The sequence below is a fragment of the Neovison vison genome, chromosome 2 (genome assembly GCF_020171115.1).
Source record: "Neovison vison isolate M4711 chromosome 2, ASM_NN_V1, whole genome shotgun sequence".
NCBI lineage: Eukaryota > Metazoa > Chordata > Mammalia > Carnivora > Mustelidae > Neogale > Neogale vison.
Window position 1 is genome coordinate 17,510,232 of NC_058092.1, and position 20,667 is coordinate 17,530,898.

The window sequence follows — 20,667 nt, forward strand, 5'->3', positions numbered from 1 at the left end:
GAGTGCGCCATCTTGGAAGCGCCAGTTAAGCCTTGAAAGACTGTAGGCTTGTGAGAGAACTGGGCCAGAACCACCCAGATAAACCATTCCCAAATTCCCGGCTCAGAGAGACTGAGATAAATACTAACTTGTTTTGCTGTTATGTGTAGGAGTATGGGTTAGATAACAAAAGATAATTAATACAGATATATTGGGGAGGAGGGAAAAGGAGCCACAGGATTTTGTAGTTCTCTCAGTCAAAAGGTGTAGTCAATACCTCCACCCTTAAGTTTGGATTGGGCCATGAAACTTGTTTTGGCTGATGGCACATTAGCAAAAATTACAGGAGAAGAGGGTTAAAAAGTGCTCATGCAATTGGGTCTTCCATCTCTCGTTGCTAGAACTCTGTAACTGCCACCACGTGACTAAGCTCAGGTGGCCTGCTAGAGGCGTATAGCCCCGCTGCCTCAGTGGACAGCCGACATCAACCAGACAGGTGAGTAGGGCCTTTCCAAATTACGCAGTCCAAGCCAAACTGCCCCAGAAAAAAACTGCCCAGGTAATCTACAGAATCACGAGTATAATGCCTGGAACCTAGTACTCAACAAATCAGTAAAGGATGAGAGTGATGAAAATGACAGGAAAGAAGCCAGAAGTGAGTAGTTGTTTTGGGTAAGGCCTGTGTTAGTCCTGCAGTGGGGCATGGTCTTTCCAACAAAAGGCTTCTGTCATCCAATTAAACAAATATTTGCCAAGTGTTTACTATGTGCCAGGCTCCTAGCCTGAAACTGCGATTGCAAAGTAGAAATAATCTGACATTGTACTGTTCTGAACCAGAACCAAGCTTGCCTATTTCACAAAGAATTGAACTAGGACATCAAAATATTTTAAGTAGGCTCCACGCCTAGTGTGGAGCTGGAACTCAGAACTCTGAGATTAAGAATCGCATGTTCTACTGATTGAGCCAGCCAGGCACCGCAGACATCAAAATATTTTTTAGTAGAACTTAACCAGATGGATATCTTTTTGTTGTATTTTGCCAGCCCCCAGTCTTGTCTGGGCACTCCAGACAAGAGCCAGGCATGAAAGACAACGGGGTATCCAGAGTATCCCATAACTCTCTCTACATCCTCTGTCTTTCCCCCTCCCCACCAGCAGTAAGAACACAGTCTGCTGTGAATCCAAAATCATTTCAACTCTAAACACTGGCTTCCAATTCTTTTGACTTCAACCCCCAACATGAAAAACACTTTACATTGCACCTGAGTGCACAAACCCCAAACTGGAACCAAAATTCTATAAATTGTGTGATATATTCTGAGTTTTTAAGTTATACACTATTTTATTTTTTTAAATGTTAGTCACAGCAGTCTAAATGGGTTTTAAGACCCATTAATGGGTCACAGTTTTTGAAAAAACTGCTCTGATATGTCACATGGCAAGGGGATTTAAAGGTCATCTAGTCCGATCTTTGCACTTTACAGTGGTAAACTGAGACTCAGAGAGGTTGAGTCACTTGCCAAAGTCCACATGGCTAGGAAGTCCTCGGTTCTTAGATTTGAACCAAGATCTGACTCAGCCATTGAAATTTTACCATGTGTCAGCCACTGTGAAGAGTTAAATTCATTATCTCATGTAATACTCACTGTGATCCTATAACATGTTATCATTCCCACTTTACAGACGAGGAAACGAAGTCTCGGGATGGGGAAAATGACTTATTGAGAGCGTCACAGTGTTAGTAGCAGACCCAGGACTTGTCTCCAGATCCGGTCGTCCGTGAAGCCTGCTCTCGACCGCTAAGCCCACTATGAAGAGAGTGGTTATGAGAGTGAGTCTGTGAGCTTTACAAGCCGGCTGGTGCACATGTGAAGCGGCGATAACGTTTTGCTCCCAACCCTCCGAACCTTATCACTGCTCACGCTTTCCTCGACCAACTCCCAACTTTGGTGGCAAAAGAGCACAGACTTTAGCCTAATGAGGAGGAGGAACCGAATCCCAACCCCGTCATCTACTCAGAACGGGAGCCTAATCTCTCTGAGCTGCAGTTTCCACACCCGAGTAGCGGGGAGAGCCATACCATCCCCCTCCAGGTCTGACGCCCTGGCACCTGCAAGCGCTGGTCAAGCGTCAAACCTTCTCCGAGTCCCGCCCCCTTTCTCTCCGGGCGCATGCGCCGCACAGGGGCGCCTTTTACGACGCGGCGGCGCGGCGCGCTTGGCGGCCGGAGCGGAGTGGGGTGAGCGCTGTGCTGGAGGCGGCGGCGGCTGGGCCGAGGGGACGCGCGGGCGGCGGCGTCGCCATGTCGCACGGCCACAGCCACGGCGGGGGCGGCTGTCGCTGTGCCGCCGAGCGGGAGGAGCCGCCCGAACAGCGCGGCCTGGCCTACGGCCTCTACCTGCGCATCGACCTGGAGCGGCTGCAGTGCCTCAACGAGAGTCGGGAGGGCAGCGGCCGCGGTGTCTTCAAGCCGTGGGAGGAGCGGACCGACCGCTCCAAGGTGGGCCTTTCGGGGCCTGGGGCGGGCGGGCGAGGCGGGGACCCGCGCGGGGCCTCCCTTCTGCTCTGTCGGCCTCAGTGCTGCTGTTAAAAATAACGACAGCCCGCTTGCCAAGCGCTTTCCCGTGCCCGTCACCTGTCCTGCCCCTGGGAAGAAAACAGGGTCGAGTCTCCCCATTTTGCAGATAGAGGAACTGAGGCCCAGAGAGGGGAAGGGGCGCTTTGGCTTTACACAGTCAGTATTCTCTTCCAGAGCTTCAGGAGGTGGCGGAGGATGGCCGTGAGGGCGTTTTCCCTACTGTTTGACTGCCAGTCCCAGTGACTGCCTGATCATATCACCTGATGCAGACCAAAGACAGGCTAGGCGGAAGAAGCGTGCTACCCGTTCTAGAGCATTTACCACTGTGGGGTCACAGAGCCGTTTGAACGCTCTGGCATGGATTTTTACACACAATTTCAGAAGGCTAGTTGGGTCTGGAAGTTCATTCAGGGGCTCCCCATTGAAGAACCCTCCCAGAGGATGGTCTATAGACTATTAACTTATTAACATCAAGTTAATAAGTGCTGGAACACCTAGGGAGGTTGACTATTGGCCTTGAACTCCAGTCATAGAACAGGGTGGAAGACGCCTGAAATTGTAGGCTCTCAGCAAATATTTGTTGCTTTCTCCTCCCCACTCCCCGTCCCCTCCAGTTTGTTGAAAGTGATGCAGATGAAGAGCTTCTGTTTAATATTCCGTAAGTATCTCCTTGGTGTTTGCCTCAGGCTAGATAGGCTATACCCAGTTGTCTTCTCAGGATTCATTCATTGGTTGTGTCAACGGCACACATCTGTTTCTAGGAATGGGAGAAATTACAGTGTGGTGGGTTTGAGGAGGAAAGCATAAAGATGTATCTGTTGAAAGATAACTGAGGAGTCAAGGTAAATATCTTAGAACTGCAGAATGCCAGAGGCAGACAGGATCTTAGAAATGTTCTGGTACAAGTCTGACACATGAGTTGAACTGAAGCCCAGAAAGGGGAAGGGTCTTGTCCAGGGTCACATAGCTACACAAAAGTTCATACCCAGGTTGACAGCTTCTTTTGCATTTTGGCAGATTTACAGGCAATGTCAAGCTCAAAGGCATCATTATAATGGGAGAGGATGATGACTCACACCCCTCTGAGATGAGACTGTAAGTGGTGAGGGCTGAGGCCCTCAGGAAGCTCCTAGTTCTCTTTTTTCTCTGGTAGCACTTTATTCCAGAATGACACACTTTTTTCTTTTTACTGGGTTAAATATTCCCCTCCCCCCAAATCTTGGTCTTGTTCTGTATCAGAATACACTTACCTCTTCCTGATTTAACGACTTTTTTAGATTAACCATCTTTAGGGCCAGTAGCTTGTGTACTTGCTGTGACACCATTCATCGAGAGAGCATCCATTAAAAGCCAATTGTTGATGACTTTGCTGTTTTCTTAGTAACCCAGCTGCAGATCTCAATGATCTTTGTGGTTTCTACGCTTGGGCTTAGTTTCCAAATTTACCCGTGTTATTTCACACGGTTAAAATCTTAGCGTGTGTTTTCGTTGACACGGAATTACTTCTCCATCTGCATGTGCATGTCCTGTAGTTAGCAAAGTTCTGTAAACCTGCTGCTACCAGGGTTAGTACTCCATTTTTGACAGCTTGCCTTAGTCCGGCATAGCCTTCCTAAAAGAAGGGGGAAACTTTTTTGACTGGTAGAGAAAGAAATACCAGAAGAACTTTATACATAAAAAAAATTTTTTCCTGAAAAATTGGTCAATTTAAGTGAGAAATTTAAGAAATTGATACTGTTTTTGAAAGTTAGAAACATGAATTTGAAACCAAACCCACATATTTAATCATTTTAAGGAAACAGTACGTTTGAGTTGATGGTTTTGGAGACTTGTTTACTGGGGAGATGGATAGACTTGAGAAAACTAGAAGTCTGTGTTGTGTTGTGGTGAAGAGTGGGCTCTGGAATAAACTGCTAGGGTTCACATTCTGGCTGTACCACTGGTGAGCTGCATGACTTTGGGGCATTCCTTCTCTTTATCTCAGTGCTCTCATATGTAAAATGACAGTAGTAATAGTGTGAACCTCTTAAGACTGTGGAGATGATTGATACATAACATGTAAAGAGCTTATAGTAAGTCCAGAACATAATAAATGTCCAGTTACAAATACTTAAATAGTCCTTGGTTCTGGGCACTTTACATATATTATACTTTACCAGATCTAAGTTGTCATTCATTGTAATTCTCTTACATGCCATTAATTTTTAAACATTTGCTTATTCAACTGTGACATGCCACTGACACATCTAGAAAGGTTAAGTTGGTATTTAATGAAATTTAAACACAGACGAGGTGTTAGAGGATTTTAAGGAATTACTGTCAATTGTTAATTTTTGTAAAATGTTATCATTTTAAGAGTGGTATTTTAAGAAGTCCTTACTTTTTGGAAATAAATACTAAAGGGACGCCTGGGTGGCTCAGTCATTGAGCGTCTGCCTTTGGCTTGGGTCGTGGTCCCAGGGTCCTGGGATTGAGCCCCACATTGGCTCCCTGCTCAGGGAGGAAGCCTGCTTCCCCCTCTCCCACTCCCCCTGGTTGTGTTCCCTCTCTTGCTGTGTTCTCTCTCTCTCTTTTTTTTAAAGATTTTATTTATTTATTTGACAGAGAGAGATCACAAGTAGGCAGAGCAGCAGGCAGAGGGAAGGGGGGAAGCAGATTCCCTGCTGAGCAGAGCACCCAACATGGGGCTCAGTCCCAGGACCCTGAGATCATGATCTGAGCCGAAGGCAGAGGCTCAACCCATTGAGCCACCCAGGCGCCCCTGCTGTGTTTCTCTCTGTCAAATAAATAATAAATAAAATCTTTTAAGAAAAAAAAAAAAAAAACAAATACATGAGTGAAATGTTTGGGATTGCTTTAAAATATCAAGCACAAACAAAAAGAGGGTGTTAGGAAATAGAGATGATGTTGATTATTGAAGCTGAGTGATAAATAAATGGATATTCATTGTATTTTTCTCTCTGCTTCTGTATATATTTGAAATTTTCCATTGTCAAATTTTAAAGTGTACATATCTTAGAATTGATTTAGTTTAATCTCATCATTGTATGCAATATGTACTATCACTATTCCCACTTTCTAAGTGAGGAAACAGATACAGAGAGGTTAAATCACTTCCCCAAAATTACACAGCTGGTAAGTGACAGAGCCACTCTTTAAACCTAGAAGTCTGGCTCCGGAGACACTGCTTTTAACTACAGTGCTACACTGCCTGTCATAATGCTACTCATAAATGTTCACTGTTATTATTCTGTGCATCATTCTTAGAAACACTTTGAAGCAAACATTTGGTTTCTGAAATTACATGTGTTTTGCTGCCCCTAATGTCTAGGCCCCTCCTGTGTGGGTGTGTTAATAAAACACTGTAGAGATGGTGGGGGTGTGGCTTAGGTCTTTAGAATCTGAGAGTTATGGAGGAGACAGCTGTTTCTTAGCTATTTCTTTGAAAAACTTTTTCTTCACTAGCAGTTTTACTTGACTTTCCAAAGCTCGTTGTGAGTTGGCAGACTTTTGTGCTCTTTCCAAAATGGAAACCCCCCAATTTTATTTTTTTTAAAGAACTGTAAGAGGACTCAATATATAGGGTAATTTTGAACACAAAAATTGCTCGAGGGTTAAGTTACCTGCTCTTATCTCTTAATTTTGTTTAATAGGTTTCTGCCAAAAGTATTTTTTCTCCCATGAGTAAGCTGTTTTATTTAACCTCCTCAGCTTGGTCTGAATATGCTGAGTTGCTGATTCTCTCCATGCATTTGCTGCACGTGACCTGGTTTGAGCCTCCTCTTTGTGTGTTGCTTCTCATGTGATCTTAACCCACTCAAAGATGCCACTGGCTTATGTTGTAGTTCTCAGCTCTTTTCTTGTTGGTTTAAAGATATTTGTGTATAAATGCCAGTAAAATGCCATTCCTAAAATTTGATCTCCTTTTGATAAAACTGAAGGCAGTTGAGTCAATAAGGAGTTTTTGAAAAACTGAAAAATATGCACAGTGTGATAAGGCACGTTTCTTGATTTTTCTTCCCTTTTCTTTCTCAGGTACAAAAACATTCCACAGATGTCCTTTGATGATACAGACAGGGAGCCAGATCAGACCTTTAGTCTGAATCGGGATCTTACGGGAGAATTAGAGTATGCTACAAAGTAAGCATTTGGCCTGGCTCCACTCTCTGGCATCTCCTGAGGAACAGCAGGTGTTCATTTGCAGTGAACATATATGCATTAGCACTTACTGAGCTTGCAGTTTAATTTTGGCCTATTTCCTGCTTTCTTAGCATGAGAAATGAGTTCAAACAGTGGAGGAAACTTGATCCTTAGCTTGGTTAATTTTTGGCAGAGATAGAGTGCTATCCATAGACTTGTTAAACTTGTAAGCTGACAGATCTGAGTGATCTCCTCGGGCGGTCTTGGGAAAGGTGGTTTCAGAATTCTTCTTTGCATAGTGGGTTTACAGTAGACCACGTTACCCAAGACCACCTTACGTCTTCACTGGTTCTTTTTCCTAACGGGAAGGTTGGTGAGATCAACACCGAACTTGGGTTAGGATCCTTGCCTGGTCAGACAGCGTTTCTCATTCCTGCTCCTTGAGGGCAGGGCAATGTTGACTCATTTTTCTATTCCTATTGCTTGGAGCAGGACCTGGTTAAGATCCTCAGGTAGTTTCCACTGAATCAATTCTTGTCCAGAAGAGAAGAATGATACATAAGAGTCCAAATGTTCTCCAACATTTACCTGGGTTTTAACCACAAATTGGAGCTGAAATTGTTGTTTTTGTCCTGGTGGTGAGATAGTCATTGAATTTTAACCTGTGTCTTCTCTATCCATTCCTTTCATACTCTAGAATTTCTCGTTTTTCAAACGTCTATCATCTCTCAATTCATATTTCAAAAAACTTTGGAGCTGATACCACAAAGGTCTTCTATATTGGTCTGAGAGGAGAATGGACTGAGGTAAGAAGGGGCGGGAAGCATACCTAACCTCCCCCCCCCGCCACCCTGCACATATGTACATACATTTGATTACATCTGTATATTGTGATATGGACGCTCTAAGGAAAGGAAAAAAGAGCAAGTGAGATACCACTTGCTCTCAATCTGTGTATAATTTTTCTTGGTTTCGTTTCTGTAACCAGTCCATCTCTTTTGACAGGCCATAGGTATTTTTAAGGGAATTGAAATAATACAGTTGATATCAATTCATTTTTTTCACTTTGAGATTCTTTTCTTCATTGACATTTTTGATAACTTTTCTTGTTTCAGGTACCCAGAGATAAGATAATAAACAAGATAGATAAGGTCCTCTTCTCTCATGATGGCACTGTAATAGTGGGGGAATAAATCTTTTGAGTTATGGGGTGAATTATTGATAGTGATCTTTGCAGTCTTCCTAGGATAAAAGTTTCAGAAGGGGGAAGAGGTGACTTCCAGAAATGAACCTGAATAAGGACTACTCCAGTGTGTGGTCTGAGAAATGACCAGCTGACCCAGACTCTCCCTTTTCTTGCAGCTTCGCCGACATGAGGTGACCATCTGCAATTACGAAGCATCAGCCAACCCAGCAGACCACAGGGTCCATCAGGTTACCCCACAGACACACTTCATTTCCTAAGACTGGCCAGGGCTCCCACAGAGGCGCTGTGTCGGTGAAGATGTACAGCATCCTGTTGGGGAGGACAGAGAGAGAAGGTTCCAGAGAGAGTTGGTGCCACAGCCTCTGCCAAGCTTTGTCTTTGGGGCTTGCTGCAGAAACTTGGCTAATGGAAGAAGCCCACGCCACCAGAGAGGGTAGTGTGGGTGCTGAGGACAATCGTGGTTCTCTAGGGCCTAGAAATTGAGTCTTGGGCTGGTCAGCATCTGGCAGTCATTGGGTAATGTCTGCCTTTCCAGTCAGTGTGGCCACGGGATCCCAAGTGTCTTGTTGCTTTGTGGCAGGATTTTTGTGTGACTTGTTTTTTTTAAAAAATGGAAACTATTCCTGGGCTCCAGTAAACTTTCTGAAGCCCTCAGCATTGTGTTTCTGTTAGCCATCAGGAGGGTCTCCAGCTAGAAATACTTGTCCCTGCTTGCTCTTTCTTCCTGTCAGCGTTCAGCATTCTTGTCAAGTTGCCCATCTTGGAGTTGTCTGTTATGTACTAGTGTCCCATGGTTAGAGCTAGAAGAGCAGGAATCGCCTGATGATGCTCAGTAGCTTGAGGTCTTTTTTCTTACTGCCTAGGTAAGCAGTCTGGGGAGAGCATGGGCATCATTTCTGTGTGAGATATCCTGGTTGGGACTTATGTAAGATTCCCCTTGGGACATCCTTAATGTTTATTAGCTTCTAACTAGTGTCGTAAGCGCAATGCCCGATATTGGAGATCTCAGTTCTTCTGTTCATGGGTTTTTATTCACCGTAACTAATAAGCTTCCTAATAAATCTTTGCCAGACTTAATGTTTGTATATTCTTTTGATTTCTTGGTAGTACTGATGAAACTTTTACTTTATTGGGAACTTTGACATTTTCTGTTGTTGTTTTGTACTAAGTAGGTTTTAGTGCCACAATTTAAGACTAGATCATTTTCTCCAGGAAAGGTACAGTGGACTAAAAACACTCCTACACGCCCCCCCCCCACTCCCCCACACTTTGTAAAGAGGAAGGTGAGGTTACAAACCATGGTCCAGTTCTCATGAGAGGAAGTAACTTGTGGAGTGACATTTACAAAACAAGGGAGAACAGATTCCGGAGCTCACCAGAAGAAATGAGAGCAAGGAAAATAAGTGAGCAGCATATGCGGACCCAAGACTGGACTTAAATTTTGTAAGTCAAGACAGCAACTGGAGACAGTTTAAGTATCTAAAATGAGGGGATTTGAGATGGTCAGTATTCTCTACCTTCGCAGAAAAAGAAACAGTGAATAATGGTAATTAGTGTTGAATCTCATCCTCTTGAGAGAATTCCTCTGAAGTGTTGGCCCACACTATTTCTCCAGCCTGTCCAAGGGAAAGCCTGCCACCACCAAACTTTGTCAAGCCTCAAGATTTCTAAAACGTAACCTGAAATCAACCAGAGTGCAAATACAATTCTTGATGCTCTAAGGGTCCCATTCCTCAGCCACTGCCTCTTTATTTCAGTTGGATCATTTTGGAGATTAAAAAAAATAATAATAAAGGCTATGTTTTAAAATTTGGAGTAGGAGGAACGTCTTAGACCAGACTATCCCTTCATTAGTTCCACTATTTAAAGCCTAATTGTAGGCAGGCCCTAGGACTGGGCTTCTGAATTTGAAACTTCACTCTGAAGAATTTGTACAAGAACTTGAAGAAGTGCCCCAGGGTCCCAGGCAATTGGGGGTGCAGGAGGAATTGTTTGCTCTTCTATAAGCAGACCTAGCAGAGCTCCTGGAGCAGGGGGTGGGTGGCTGGCAATTACGTGGTCTGGGCACACTCATCCTTTTCTGACATCCAGTCTGGTTCTTCGGCTTGTTGCAGTCCTCAGGACTCAAAAGATTTCCTGTTCAGAATCCTGGTATTTTAGGCTCTGTTTTTGTGACCTGTTGAGCAATTCAGACAAACTGCCTCTCAGTCTGGAAAAGTACTTGGAGTTCCCAAGTTTGCTGTTTTCTTTCAGTTCAAGAAAACTACTGTAGGTTACACTGGGAGAATGAGTCCTAAGCTGCTGAGGTAGCAGCATCACTCATTTCCTGTTTGTAGGTGCCCACATGTTCCCTTAGGGACATAGCCCTGCAACCCAATTAGCTTCCCTTTCCAGCCTTTCTGTGGCCCCGGAGCCCATTTCCACTTTATCGTGTAGCAAAGGACAAAATGAAGCCCTTTTGTTCTTAACAACGGGAGCTCATTGACGGTATTCTGTGCCTTGTCCACAAGGCATTGCTTGTTGAGGGCAGAGCTAAGACACGCTTCCTGTCCAGCTGTCCTGATGTGATCTCTGTTGTTTTCCCAGGGTTCTTTTTAGTCATTAAGTCCTCAGGCTGTAATTTTACAGTGTATAAAGCATTTCCACACGGCCTCATTTGAGCCTAACAGGAAAGCTGTGAAGTAGGCAGGGCGGTGTTTATCACCGTGTTACAGGTCAGGAAGCAGGTGCAGAGAGGCAGCATTACAGTGTCATCCTGAAATTGCTGTTTTCTTCCCCTCCCTGAGCGTCGGTTTCCTCATCTTTAGAATAAGAGTGGAGACTGAGATGGCCACTAAGGATGGCTTCAGTGCACGATGCCCTCCATCCAGTGTATGACCCATCCGAAACTATGCTAGTGTAAGCGCTGGCTCTCCTTCCGCATAGCTCTCCTTCAGGAGGCGCATGGGCGGTGATAGCGGGCGGGAATTACCGACGCGCTGCCTAGAACCTGCCGGGGACTCGGTGGCTTCATTACGGGGAGTGGCCCCACCGTACCCAACATGGCAGCTCCTATCTGGCGGATCGCCGACGCCCACTTCCGGGTTCCGTACCGCTGGCCAGGCTACTTCCGGCAGCGCGATGGCTGGGTTCCCGGGACTCAAACGGAAGTTCCGGCGGGGGCGGCCGAGGGGGAAGAGTGTGTGTCTGTGCAGGAGAAAGAGGAGAATCGCCCGAGAGGTCTCGAAACCCCCAGGGAGTGGAGGTACCCTTGTCCGGGGCCAGCCGACAGAGGGAAGGCGAGGGGAGGAGACCGGATCTCCGCGGGGGTCCTAGCGAGTGGGGAGGCGACCGCGGTTGTGAGGGATGGGGGTGGGGAGTGAAGTGCGAAGAGGCGCTGGCCGGTCTTGGGGACTTTGCGGGTAGAGAGGGGTAAGAAGGCGTCCGGCTAGGATGGGACGGACTTAGGGTCGGAAGTGGAAGATCCCATTGTGGGGCTGGGGCTCCCCGGGGTCAAAAGCAGAAGAGAGGGTCCTGGCTCAGGGTAGAAAATGTCACTGTAGGGAGGGAGCGACCGTTGGTCAGAACAGTCGTTCCTAGTGTGGAGAGTGGGAGCCCTTGGCTTAGGGTGGAAGTAGTTACTGTGGGGAGCTCCCTTCCCTGTTCAGGGGGGAAGACATCACTTTGAGAAGGGGGACCCTGGGGTGAGAGGTGGAAGTCTCTCAGCAAGGAAGGAAGGGAATCCCAGCTTAGGGTGAAAGGTGCATCCCTGTGTGGGAAGAAGGACCCCAGGGTCAGAGGTGAGGGATCCCACATGGAGAGGCACATTTGGGGTCAGAGATGGAAGGTTGAAGCTGTGGGAAGGGTGGTGGGGGGGTTGGACACCACTGGGAAGTGGTTGAACACCACTGGGAAGGTAGGCGCCTAGGGGCAGGTAGCTTCTGGGACTTTGGAGGATGCTAAGGATGCGGAGAAGCCAACCATCCTCACATTCTTTTGTGTGCTTGGGAGTCCCAGAGCATGGTCAAACTGGGGGACCTGGTTGGATTCAGTGGGCACTAGCAGTAGCAGGTAGCACCATTCAGTGGGGCACCAGTTATGGGGTGGGTAGTGGATGGGAGTCTGTGCCTCGTTCTGGGGACATGGGCAGCCCGGGGGGGGGGCTTTAGGAATGGCTGAGCCAGAAACTGCTTGTGAAGGCCGGGTGGGGGCTGGATGTCGGGGCGGGGGGAGGTTGGAGAAAATATGTGTGTGGGGGGGTGTTGGGGGTGGGGTCTGAAAGCATACTTTCTGGCATTTTTCTCCCCTTCATTTTCAAGTAAGGCTGGGAGTTGGGGAGGAGGGAACCCGGGGCTCTATTAGAGGCGCGATGATCAGAGAGCAGGAAGGAGGGAGTTAGTGGGGGGACCGCGACAGCAGGGGATGCCCTGGCTCCCCTCCCCCACAGCCCCTCAGCCCTCCCTCTGCCCCTCTGGATCCCCAGCAAGCTCAGGCTATGTGGTGGGCCAGAACCAGGGGCACTAGGGTGGCTTCTTCTGCTTTTCACCCCTGGAAGGGAGGCAAACTTCCTACCTGCTCTGGCCCAAGACTTTTTGCTTTTCTTGCCTTGCCCGTCTTTTCTTGGTGCACCTTGGAACAGAACCTAGGGTGTTACGGGGCACTGACAGTCTGAGTGGGCCCTCGGTTTGAGGCTCTTCTCCTGTATCAGGAGTCTCTCCCCACTGCCTGGTTCTGCTCTTGACTGCTCCCCTGAATTTGCACAGGCCCCAGCCGTGGAGCCTGCAGTGTATGTGTGGTAACACCATGTCTGTGCCCCTGCTCACCGATGCTGCCACCGTGTCTGGAGCTGAGCGGGAAACGGCCGCGGTAAGGCCCCCCACCCGCAACCGCCCTCAGCAGCCCCCAGCCCGGCCCCCAGCCCGGCCGGGGAAACTGGCTGGAAGGGGTGTGGGGAAAAATGGAGGTGATATAGTTGAGAAGGGAGCAAACTGAAGCCGGGGGTGACGGGTTAATAGCCTGTTTGGCTGCTGCCACAGTTCCCTCCAGGTCCTTGGGGGCGCGGGGGGGGGGGCGAAGTTGGAGAACTGCAGGGAAATGAGAGCAGGGTGGTGACTGCCCTCTTCCCACCTCCCTATGTCTGACCCTTTCTTAGGTTATTTTTTTACATGGACTTGGAGACACAGGGTGAGTGACCTGGAGAGGGAGGGGGTACTTCCTTGGGAAGGTGGAGAAGGGCCCAATGGGCAGGATTGGGGGGGGTCTGCACCCTTCCTCTCTCCCTCCCCACATTGGTGCTGTTTTCCCCTTCCTACAGGCACAGCTGGGCTGACGCCCTCTCCACCATCCGGCTCCCTCACGTCAAGTACATCTGTCCCCATGCGTGAGTGTCACCCCAGCAAGGAAGGAGCTGAGGCTGGGGATCAGCCGGGGGGTGGTCCTGTGGTCTCAGGCCTGTTCTCTCCTGCCAGCTGCATCCTGCGGTCTGGGCCCAGGGCAGTTAGAGGTGCCATTCTCAGCCTTCACTCCCATGGAGCTTGGAGCCCCAGCCCCCAGCCCTAGACCCTCCTAGAGCAGGGATCTCCTAGACCCAGGAGATCCTGGGCCCCTTCCCCAAGTACTCACCCACTGAGCTGGAACCCCGTCACACCGAGTGTCAGGCTCTGCTGCTCTGCTGGTGCCCCAGCCACAGCCTCCAGCCCCACGTGGCAGGTTGCCTGGCAACACCTTAAACACAGGCCTTGCCTGTTGGGAGGGGCCCCCAGGGGCTACTCTGCCCTCTCCTGGCTCTCTGCTGTGGCTTTCTCATTCCTTCTGCACATCATGGCCTTTCTTGCTGCCCCTCCCCAGACCCCGGATTCCTGTGACCCTCAACATGAAGATGGTGATGCCCTCCTGGTGAGTTGGTGGGGGTGTTGTGCGGGGCCGGGGAGAAAGGATGGGAGCGGAGAGAGCTGCAGGGGCCTGGCCAGGGCCTTCCAGGAGCCAACACTTCTCTCCTCCCCCAGGTTTGACCTGATGGGGCTGAGTCCAGATGCCCCCGAGGACGAGGCTGGCATCAAGAAGGCAGCAGAGAACAGTAAGGCCCCAGCCCCTCCTCACCATCCGCCCTCCTCTCTCCACACCGCACCCCCCCCCACCAAGAAAGCTTTGGGCAGTGTCTGGCTCCCTTCCTTGGGCCCCAGCAGCTTTTCCCCTACTCAGTCATGTCCCCTACCCCAGTCAAGGCCTTGATTGAGCACGAGATGAAGAATGGGATCCCTGCTAATCGAATCGTCCTGGGAGGCTTTTCACAGGTGAGGGGAGACAGAGGGGGTGGGAGGTGGGAGGTGGGCTGTGCCCTCATGACCTTTCATTCTCTCCTCCCTCCAGGGTGGGGCCCTGTCCCTCTACACGGCCCTTACCTGTCCCCACCCTCTGGCTGGCATTGTCGCATTGAGCTGTTGGCTGCCTCTGCACCGGGCCTTCCCCCAGGTGAGTGTCTCCGCGACCCCACTCCTGCCCTTTGAGGCTCCTGTGGCTTGGGAGTTGTGCCGAAGCATTGGCTTTGCCCTGGAGGTCCTGTCTGGCCCACAGGCAGCCAACGGCAGTGCCAAGGACCTGGCCATCCTTCAATGCCATGGGGAGCTGGACCCCATGGTTCCAGTACGGTTTGGAGCCCTGACGGCTGAGAAGCTCCGGTCTGTTGTCACACCTGCCAGGGTCCAGTTCAAGACTTACCCAGGTGTCATGCACAGCTCTTGTCCTCAGGTCAGTGATGAGGGGCCCCTTCCTGCTCCTAACCCTCTCTCCCCCCTCCAGCTGGGAGCCTCTCACAATCCCTCCTCACCCCCAGGAGATGGCAGCTGTGAAGGAGTTTCTTGAGAAGCTGCTGCCTCCTGTCTAACCAGAGGCGCTGGCCTCCAGCGCAGTCCCCCAGCTCCTGGGGGGCCCAGCACGCGCGGCACCATCTTGGATCTGAGCCGGTCGAGCCCGTCCCCACCATCCCTGACCTGTCCTCTTTCCATAGGCCTCTGGGGCAGGTGGGCTGAGGCCCGGCCAGGCTTTCCTTCCTGGCCTCAGCCTCCTGGCTCTCTGCAGCAGGGGGTAGGCTGCCCTCTTCTCCCGTGTCCCTGGAGGCAGGCCCCCCTGGCAGCAGTATTGGGCAGGGCTGTAGGCAGCGGGAGAAAGGGGCCCAGCCGCTGACCCACTCACTCAGGACCTCACTCACTAGCCCCGCTTTGGGCCCCCTCCTGTGACCTCAGGGTTTGGCCCATGGGGCCCTCCCAGGCCCCACCTACCACTCCACCCCAAGTGATTCTGCCCAGATAATCGTGCGTCTCTCCTCCTCTCCAGCTGCTTCTCAATCATGAATGTGTCCATGGCCCTGGGCCCCTGTGCTGCTGTGGGCTACCTGCCCCTGCGCAGGGGTATTGGTGAGGGGGCAGAGTCCTTTGAAGGGGGCCTTCCCTTAGCCTCCCCAATGTGGGGGCTGGGCCCTGCCCCCCCCTTCCCCTGTTCCCCCGTAGGCCTGGAGCCTGCAGGGCTGGACTGAGGCTCAAGGTCTCCCCCAGCTGTCCCACCCCACGTTGTCCCCACTCTAGCGCCGGGGGGCGGTGGGGGAGGAGTTGTGTCTCGTCTTCTGTCTCCATGTGGTTTTGGGTGTTTTTCTTGTTGTGTCCTGGATTCCGATAAAATTAAATTGCTTCAACTCTCAGGCTGCATGGTTCTGTCCGAGGGGTAGGGACTGATTGTGGGTAAGAATCTCAGCGTTAGAAAACTTTTATTTTAAATACTTCGGAAAGCTCTTTCAGAGCATTATAAATTAGTGCCTGTCTTGGGCCTCCTGCTCCCCCATTCACTTCTGGCGGACCCGATGGGTTCCTGGACCCTGCTGTAGAGAAGAGTTATGGACCCCCCCCCCAGCTCCTGATCAGTGGAACCCTTGGCCTCATGCCTGGTAGGCTGAGAAGGCCCAGCTGGGGTTTGAGGTAGGGGAGGCTGAGGCCCCTGGGTTCCCACCAGAGGCTGGAGAGCAGGCGGTTGTCCTTTCCCTTCCTGGTGCATGGTAGGGGAGGGTCTCAGGCCTGCGCACTAAAGCCTGAAGGATTCTGCTTCTGCCAGCGCCACAGATCTTCACCTGTGATGGGGGGAGGTGGAGTGAGGGTCCACACTGGAATGCAGGACCCCCCCATCTTGGGCAGCCCAGGGTGGGCCTGCTCAGACCCAGGCAGCCCATGCCCTGCCCCTGACTCCCTCCCAGGGGTCAAGCCAGCACCCAGAGTCAGGGGTCGAGGCAAAAACTCACACATCCTGTCCAGCCCTAAGACTGCTGTCCAGCCCAGCTCCTTGAGGGCCAGGCTGGGGTTGGCGTAACAGGCAGCCACATCGCCTTCCCGCCGTGCCACCACCTTGTATGGGATCTGGGAGAGAGGAAGCAGCTATAGCTTAGCTGAGCTGGCCCTGGGAAGGGCCTGGGTCGCTCTGAAAGCCGGGGTAGGGGGTGCCAACGCGGGGCTGGAGTACAGCCGGCCTACCTTCTGGCCAGAAGCCTTCTCCATGGCCTGGACCATCTGTAGCACTGAATAGCCCGTGCCTGTACCCAGGTTGTAGATCTGCCCAGGAGAGAACGAGTGGAGGAGCGGGTTGGACTAACTGTCCTCTCTGGACCCCGTCTCCCTCTCCAGACTCGCTTCTCCCTTTCTCCCTACCCGACAGCCACACTGCTCCTTCAGCTTCCTCAAGGCCGCGATGTGGCCCTTGGCCAGATCCACAACATGGATATAATCCCGGACACCTGCAGAGAGGTGGTGGGGTGTGGGGGATGTTCAGTACCATGTCTGTCAGCCCTCACTCTCCCCCCAGCTCCCACTCCTGGGTCCTCCTGGTCCTCGGCTCACCTGTACCATCCTCCGTGTTGTAGTCGCTGCCAAAGACATTCAGTACCTCCCGGCGCCCGATCGCCACCTGGAGTGGAGATCAAGTCAGCTTTTCCCAGGCCCTGGGCACCAGCTGCACCCTTCAATCCTAGCCCTGCCCCGCCCCCGCCCTTCTCCCTTACCTGGGAGACATAGGGCATGAGGTTGTTGGGGATGCCCTGGGGATCCTCGCCAATGCAGCCCGAGGCATGGGCACCTATGGGGTTGAAGTACCGCAGCAGCACCGCGTTCCAGGTCTGCGGGACACAGGTCAGGGGACGTGTGGGGGCAGGGTGAGGGGGCAGGCCGCGTGCAGGCGCAACCCCGAGCTCTTTACCTGCACCCCCAGCTCCCAGCCATGCCTGATCTCTATCCCTGGAAAGTAGCTGGGTCCACCCGCCCAGGGCCAGGACATGGGGCGAGTCACTGCAGCTCCCGGAGTCCTCCTTCCTCCTGGGTGGGGGGTGCTCAGGCTCCCACCCTCAGGTTCCCGGGAAGCCTGGAGTCCGTGACTGGAGCCAGGGCTGGGTCAAGGAGGGCCCTCACCTTGTCTGCCCGGCACAGGTCCCGGATCATTTCCTCGATGAAGAACTTAGACTTGCCGTAGGGGTTGGTGCAGCCACCCGTGGGGTGGGCCTCATCCAGGGGCAGGTACTGTGGGTTCCCGTACACGGTGGCCGAGCTGCTGAACACCAGGTTCTTCACCCCGTGGGCCCTCATGACCTGGCCACGGAGGGGAGGTGTCAGTGGCCTTTGCCTGGCACATTATTTCCACCACCCCCCCGTTCCTCCTTCACAGGGGAGAGGAGAGGGGCTGAGGTTTGGGCATTCCTGTTTACAGATGGTGAAACTGGGGCGGAAAGGTAGGAAGAGGTGGAGAGACCTGTGTCTAAAATGGTACAGCTTGGGCGCCGCCTGACTGTCCCCTCGAGGCCCCTCATCCAGTGTCTGGTCCTGCCGGCCCGGGTGGGAGCCTGGGCCTCCCGGTGTCTGTGATCTTGCCGCTTGTCTCACCTCCAATAGCTGGATGCTTCCAGTCAGGTTAACTTTGTAATAATCCAGAGGCTTCTGCACGGACTCTCCCACTGCCTTGAGGCCCGCAAAGTGGATGACTGCCGTAAAGTTGTGCTGTAGGGGTGAAGCCAGGGTCAGAGGTCGCTGCATAGGCCTGGCCCTTGGCAGTGCCCCCTCCCTGCCTTCCAAGTACCTACCTTCTTAAAGAGACGCTGTAGGGCTGCCTGGTCCAAGATGTCCATCTCCTCAAACTCCACAGAGCGGCCTGTAAGCGCTTGAACCCGCTGCAGGCTCTCAGGCATGGAGCCCCTTCCTGGTTGAGCACAAGGGTGCCATCAGAGGAGGACATGGGTCCTGGGCTCCCCAGTGATGAGGGAGACCCACACCCATAGGAGGTGGTGTGGAACCCACCGTTTTCCTTCCATCCCCACCTGAAGCCCGAGCCCCCGCCCCTGTGCTCACCGCGGATGGCGTTGTGGAAGTTGTCGATGACCACGGGCAAATAGCCGGCCTCCAGCAGCTCCAGCACCGTGTGACTGCCGATGTAGCCAGCCCCGCCTGTCACCAGCACCTTCTCTGCCATTGTACCTGGCCCAGAACACAGTGTCAGAGGGGGCCGAGACTGCCCGCTCGGGGCCTCCGGCTCACAGCGGAGGGCAGTGGCAGTGTGTCCTGGTGAACAGCGCGGCTCTGGAATCGGCCCCGCTCCACATCTGGCTGCAGGCCTTGGAGCTCACTTATTCTCTCCTGGCCTCACTTTCTAGCTCTAGAAGCTGAGTTTATAATTGTACAAACGTGATGTGGTACGTGCCTTGAAAGGCCTGGCACAGTGGGTGGGGAGACTGATGTGCAGGCACCACAATTTCTACTTCCAATTTACCTGGGACTGAGAAGATGAAACCCAAAGCCTCCAAAGTGTCTGGGGACTAGGCAGTCCTGGCCAGAAGTAAACATGGCAGCAGCACTGCTCCTCCCAAGAGCCCAGTAAGAGGTTCTGCCTGCTCCGATTCAGGCCTTCCAGTCCTTCTGCCATCACTAGGTGAAAACTGGCCAGTGATTAATACTGCCTGCTCTAGGCAGGGCCCCAGACTCCCTCTCCAACAGTCAGCTGGGAGGAAGCAGGAAATATACCAAATGGCCCCAGGGTGGGGTGCTTTGCCAGGCAGGCAAAGCCCAACTCTGGGGCTGCAGCACCAAGATCCGGGAATGGGCCCCACCCCAGGTCAGTTAGGCCCCTACCAATGCATGCCAGGGCCAGCTGGGTCACTGCCCGCTAGGAGCTAACGATCCCATCCAACTTTGGGACCCACGGAGACAGGCAGTGTAGACGTGGCCCTGGTTCCAAATCCACTGCCAGGTGTGCACCTCCGCCCTGAACAAACTCTGCGGGCGGGTGGGAGGGTGTGGGGGGAGGAGGTTCCAGACACTCAGGTCTTTCATTCGGAGTGGCCTGGCCCGCAGCCGCCTTCCTTCTGGCTGCCTCAATCCCCCCTCTGGGCTTATCCACTCCCACACTCTTAACAGCGGTTGCTGCGTGCCAGACTCTGTACCGGGCACTTCTGCATTATTTTCTTGGATTCCCTTAACATCCTGATGAGCCAGGTGTGACGGCTGGCACTTCACCAAGAAGGATACTAAGGTCAGAAAGGTTAAGTAATTTGCCCGAGGACACACAGCTGTGATAGCCCGGCTAGAATCCGGATCTCCAGGCTCACAACTCGCTAATCTCGCGCCAAGCGGTACACCCTTCCCCCTCACCACCGCTTTCAGTTGGACTTTGCTCGGTACGCCGAGGCCGCCCCCACCCCCACCCCACCGTGCGGAAGCCCTAGAAGTGGTCGCGGATGGGGTCCCAGGAGGCGGAAAGGCTGGTGAGGCCAGCCTCGCCCCGGACCAGCGGGGTGACCTCGGTCGGCTGTCGTCGCCTTGGCTTTCCCAGTCTGCAAAATGGAGGGGAGGAGGCGGTGAGCGTCGGTCTGGGATTTGGGCCGTGGCTCCGAGGGGGCCGAGCTCGGAGTCCCCGGGTCGGGAATGAATGAACCCGGGCCGCCCCAGCCAAGGCAGCGGGAGCTGAAAGCTGCAGGAGCCTGCCCTAGTAGGACTCTATCCAGGATGCGGCCCGGATCCCTGAAGCCCTCCCTCGCTCTCCGCAGACCACCCAGTCCTTCGCGAGCCCGCCAGGCCTCCCACCCATTCGCCTAGCGAACCTGCTCCAAACCGCGCGCGCCCCGCTCTGCCTCCAGCGGCGCCGCCTCCCGCGCCCCGCGTCCGGGTCCCTTTAAGAGCCGACGGCCCACCTGGCCCCGCCCCCTCCACGCCCCCAAGGAAACGTGTCACCGGGGAGCGCGCTACCGGGCGCCGGGAGGACCAAAGGCGCTGTGGTGTCAAGGCGCCTGCGCGGCGAGGCTCGGTGCAGGGGCGAGGGGCGGGGCTGACGAGCCCGGCTCCGCAGGAAATCAGCGACCGCGAGCCCCAGAGGCCGTCCGCGGCGGCGCTGACCGAAGGAAGCTAGTTCTGGGAGGTCTGGTTGCACCCTTCCCCGGCCTCCTCCCCGCGAGGCCGGGAAGGCTCTGCGGCCAAGGGAGAGATCGCGCTGCCGACTGCGCTCAGCCCCCACACGAACCGCCGGGGATGGTCGGTGTGTCCGCACCCCGCCTCCCAGAGTCGGCTAGAAAATGAGGCGGTGCTTCGGTTTAAAGGAAAGGTGGGGCCAAGTGATGGCATCCTGATGAGCCGCCGTCCGAGCCCGGCCCGGAGTCCTGCAGGGACAGACGGCAGCGCCTACACCCGCACCTCCCTGCCCACAGAGCCAGGAGCCTCGGCAACCACCTCTCCAGGGTGTTCCGGCCAGGCGGGAGCGGGCCCAAAGCCATGGG

At 52.9% G+C, this 20,667-nt stretch overlaps 3 protein-coding genes across 4 annotated transcripts; 2 read left to right on the forward strand and 1 right to left on the reverse strand.

The window, feature by feature from the left end:
• The first annotated feature begins 2,249 nt into the window (after positions 1-2,249).
• PITHD1 (PITH domain containing 1) lies at positions 2,250-8,981 on the forward strand. The gene is made up of 6 exons (XM_044237422.1): positions 2,250-2,479; positions 3,172-3,215; positions 3,575-3,652; positions 6,593-6,697; positions 7,395-7,503; positions 8,060-8,981. Exons 1-6 carry the CDS (start codon positions 2,282-2,284, stop codon positions 8,159-8,161), a joined length of 636 nt encoding a protein of 211 aa, XP_044093357.1. The 5' UTR covers positions 2,250-2,281; the 3' UTR covers positions 8,162-8,981.
• A 1,949-nt stretch (positions 8,982-10,930) lies between these two features.
• Positions 10,931-15,576, forward strand: LYPLA2 (lysophospholipase 2). 2 transcript variants are annotated; one of them, XM_044237423.1, is made up of 10 exons: positions 10,931-11,148; positions 12,647-12,749; positions 13,036-13,067; positions 13,198-13,263; positions 13,731-13,778; positions 13,889-13,959; positions 14,103-14,176; positions 14,253-14,354; positions 14,439-14,630; positions 14,716-15,576. In XM_044237423.1, the coding sequence occupies exons 1-10, from the start codon at positions 10,946-10,948 to the stop codon at positions 14,764-14,766; spliced, it is 942 nt and encodes a 313-aa protein (XP_044093358.1). In that variant the 5' UTR covers positions 10,931-10,945; the 3' UTR covers positions 14,767-15,576. The 2 variants fall into 2 exon arrangements, with proteins under 2 accessions (XP_044093358.1, XP_044093359.1); XM_044237424.1 differs by having other exon boundaries at positions 11,067-11,148; positions 14,457-14,630.
• Positions 15,577-15,625: 49 nt separating this feature from the next.
• Positions 15,626-20,075, reverse strand: GALE (UDP-galactose-4-epimerase). The gene is made up of 11 exons (XM_044237425.1): positions 19,999-20,075; positions 18,254-18,379; positions 17,989-18,104; positions 17,792-17,905; positions 17,324-17,500; positions 16,921-17,034; positions 16,760-16,826; positions 16,571-16,656; positions 16,397-16,474; positions 16,168-16,282; positions 15,626-15,999 (listed from the first exon to the last, which is right to left on the reverse strand). Exons 2-11 carry the CDS (start codon positions 18,372-18,374, stop codon positions 15,941-15,943), a joined length of 1,047 nt encoding a protein of 348 aa, XP_044093360.1. The 5' UTR covers positions 18,375-18,379; positions 19,999-20,075; the 3' UTR covers positions 15,626-15,940.
• Positions 20,076-20,667: the final 592 nt, after the last annotated feature.

Coding starts and splice junctions, on each gene's coding strand:
- PITHD1 (XM_044237422.1), top strand. CDS start 2,282: ATGTCGCACGGCCACAGCCACGGCGGGGGCGGCTGTCGCTGTGCCGCC. Junction 2,480..3,171: donor AGCGGACCGACCGCTCCAAG/GTGGGCCTTTCG, acceptor CGTCCCCTCCAG/TTTGTTGAAAGTGATGCAGA. Junction 3,653..6,592: donor CACCCCTCTGAGATGAGACT/GTAAGTGGTGAG, acceptor TTTCTTTCTCAG/GTACAAAAACATTCCACAGA.
- LYPLA2 (XM_044237423.1), top strand. CDS start 10,946: ATGGCAGCTCCTATCTGGCGGATCGCCGACGCCCACTTCCGGGTTCCG. Junction 12,750..13,035: donor CTGAGCGGGAAACGGCCGCG/GTAAGGCCCCCC, acceptor ACCCTTTCTTAG/GTTATTTTTTTACATGGACT. Junction 13,960..14,102: donor CAAGAAGGCAGCAGAGAACA/GTAAGGCCCCAG, acceptor CCCCTACCCCAG/TCAAGGCCTTGATTGAGCAC.
- GALE (XM_044237425.1), bottom strand. CDS start 18,374: ATGGCAGAGAAGGTGCTGGTGACAGGCGGGGCTGGCTACATCGGCAGT. Junction 17,501..17,791: donor GAAGCATCCAGCTATTGGAG/GTGAGACAAGCG, acceptor CTCCGTGGCCAG/GTCATGAGGGCCCACGGGGT. Junction 17,035..17,323: donor ACCTGTGCCGGGCAGACAAG/GTGAGGGCCCTC, acceptor TGTGTCCCGCAG/ACCTGGAACGCGGTGCTGCT.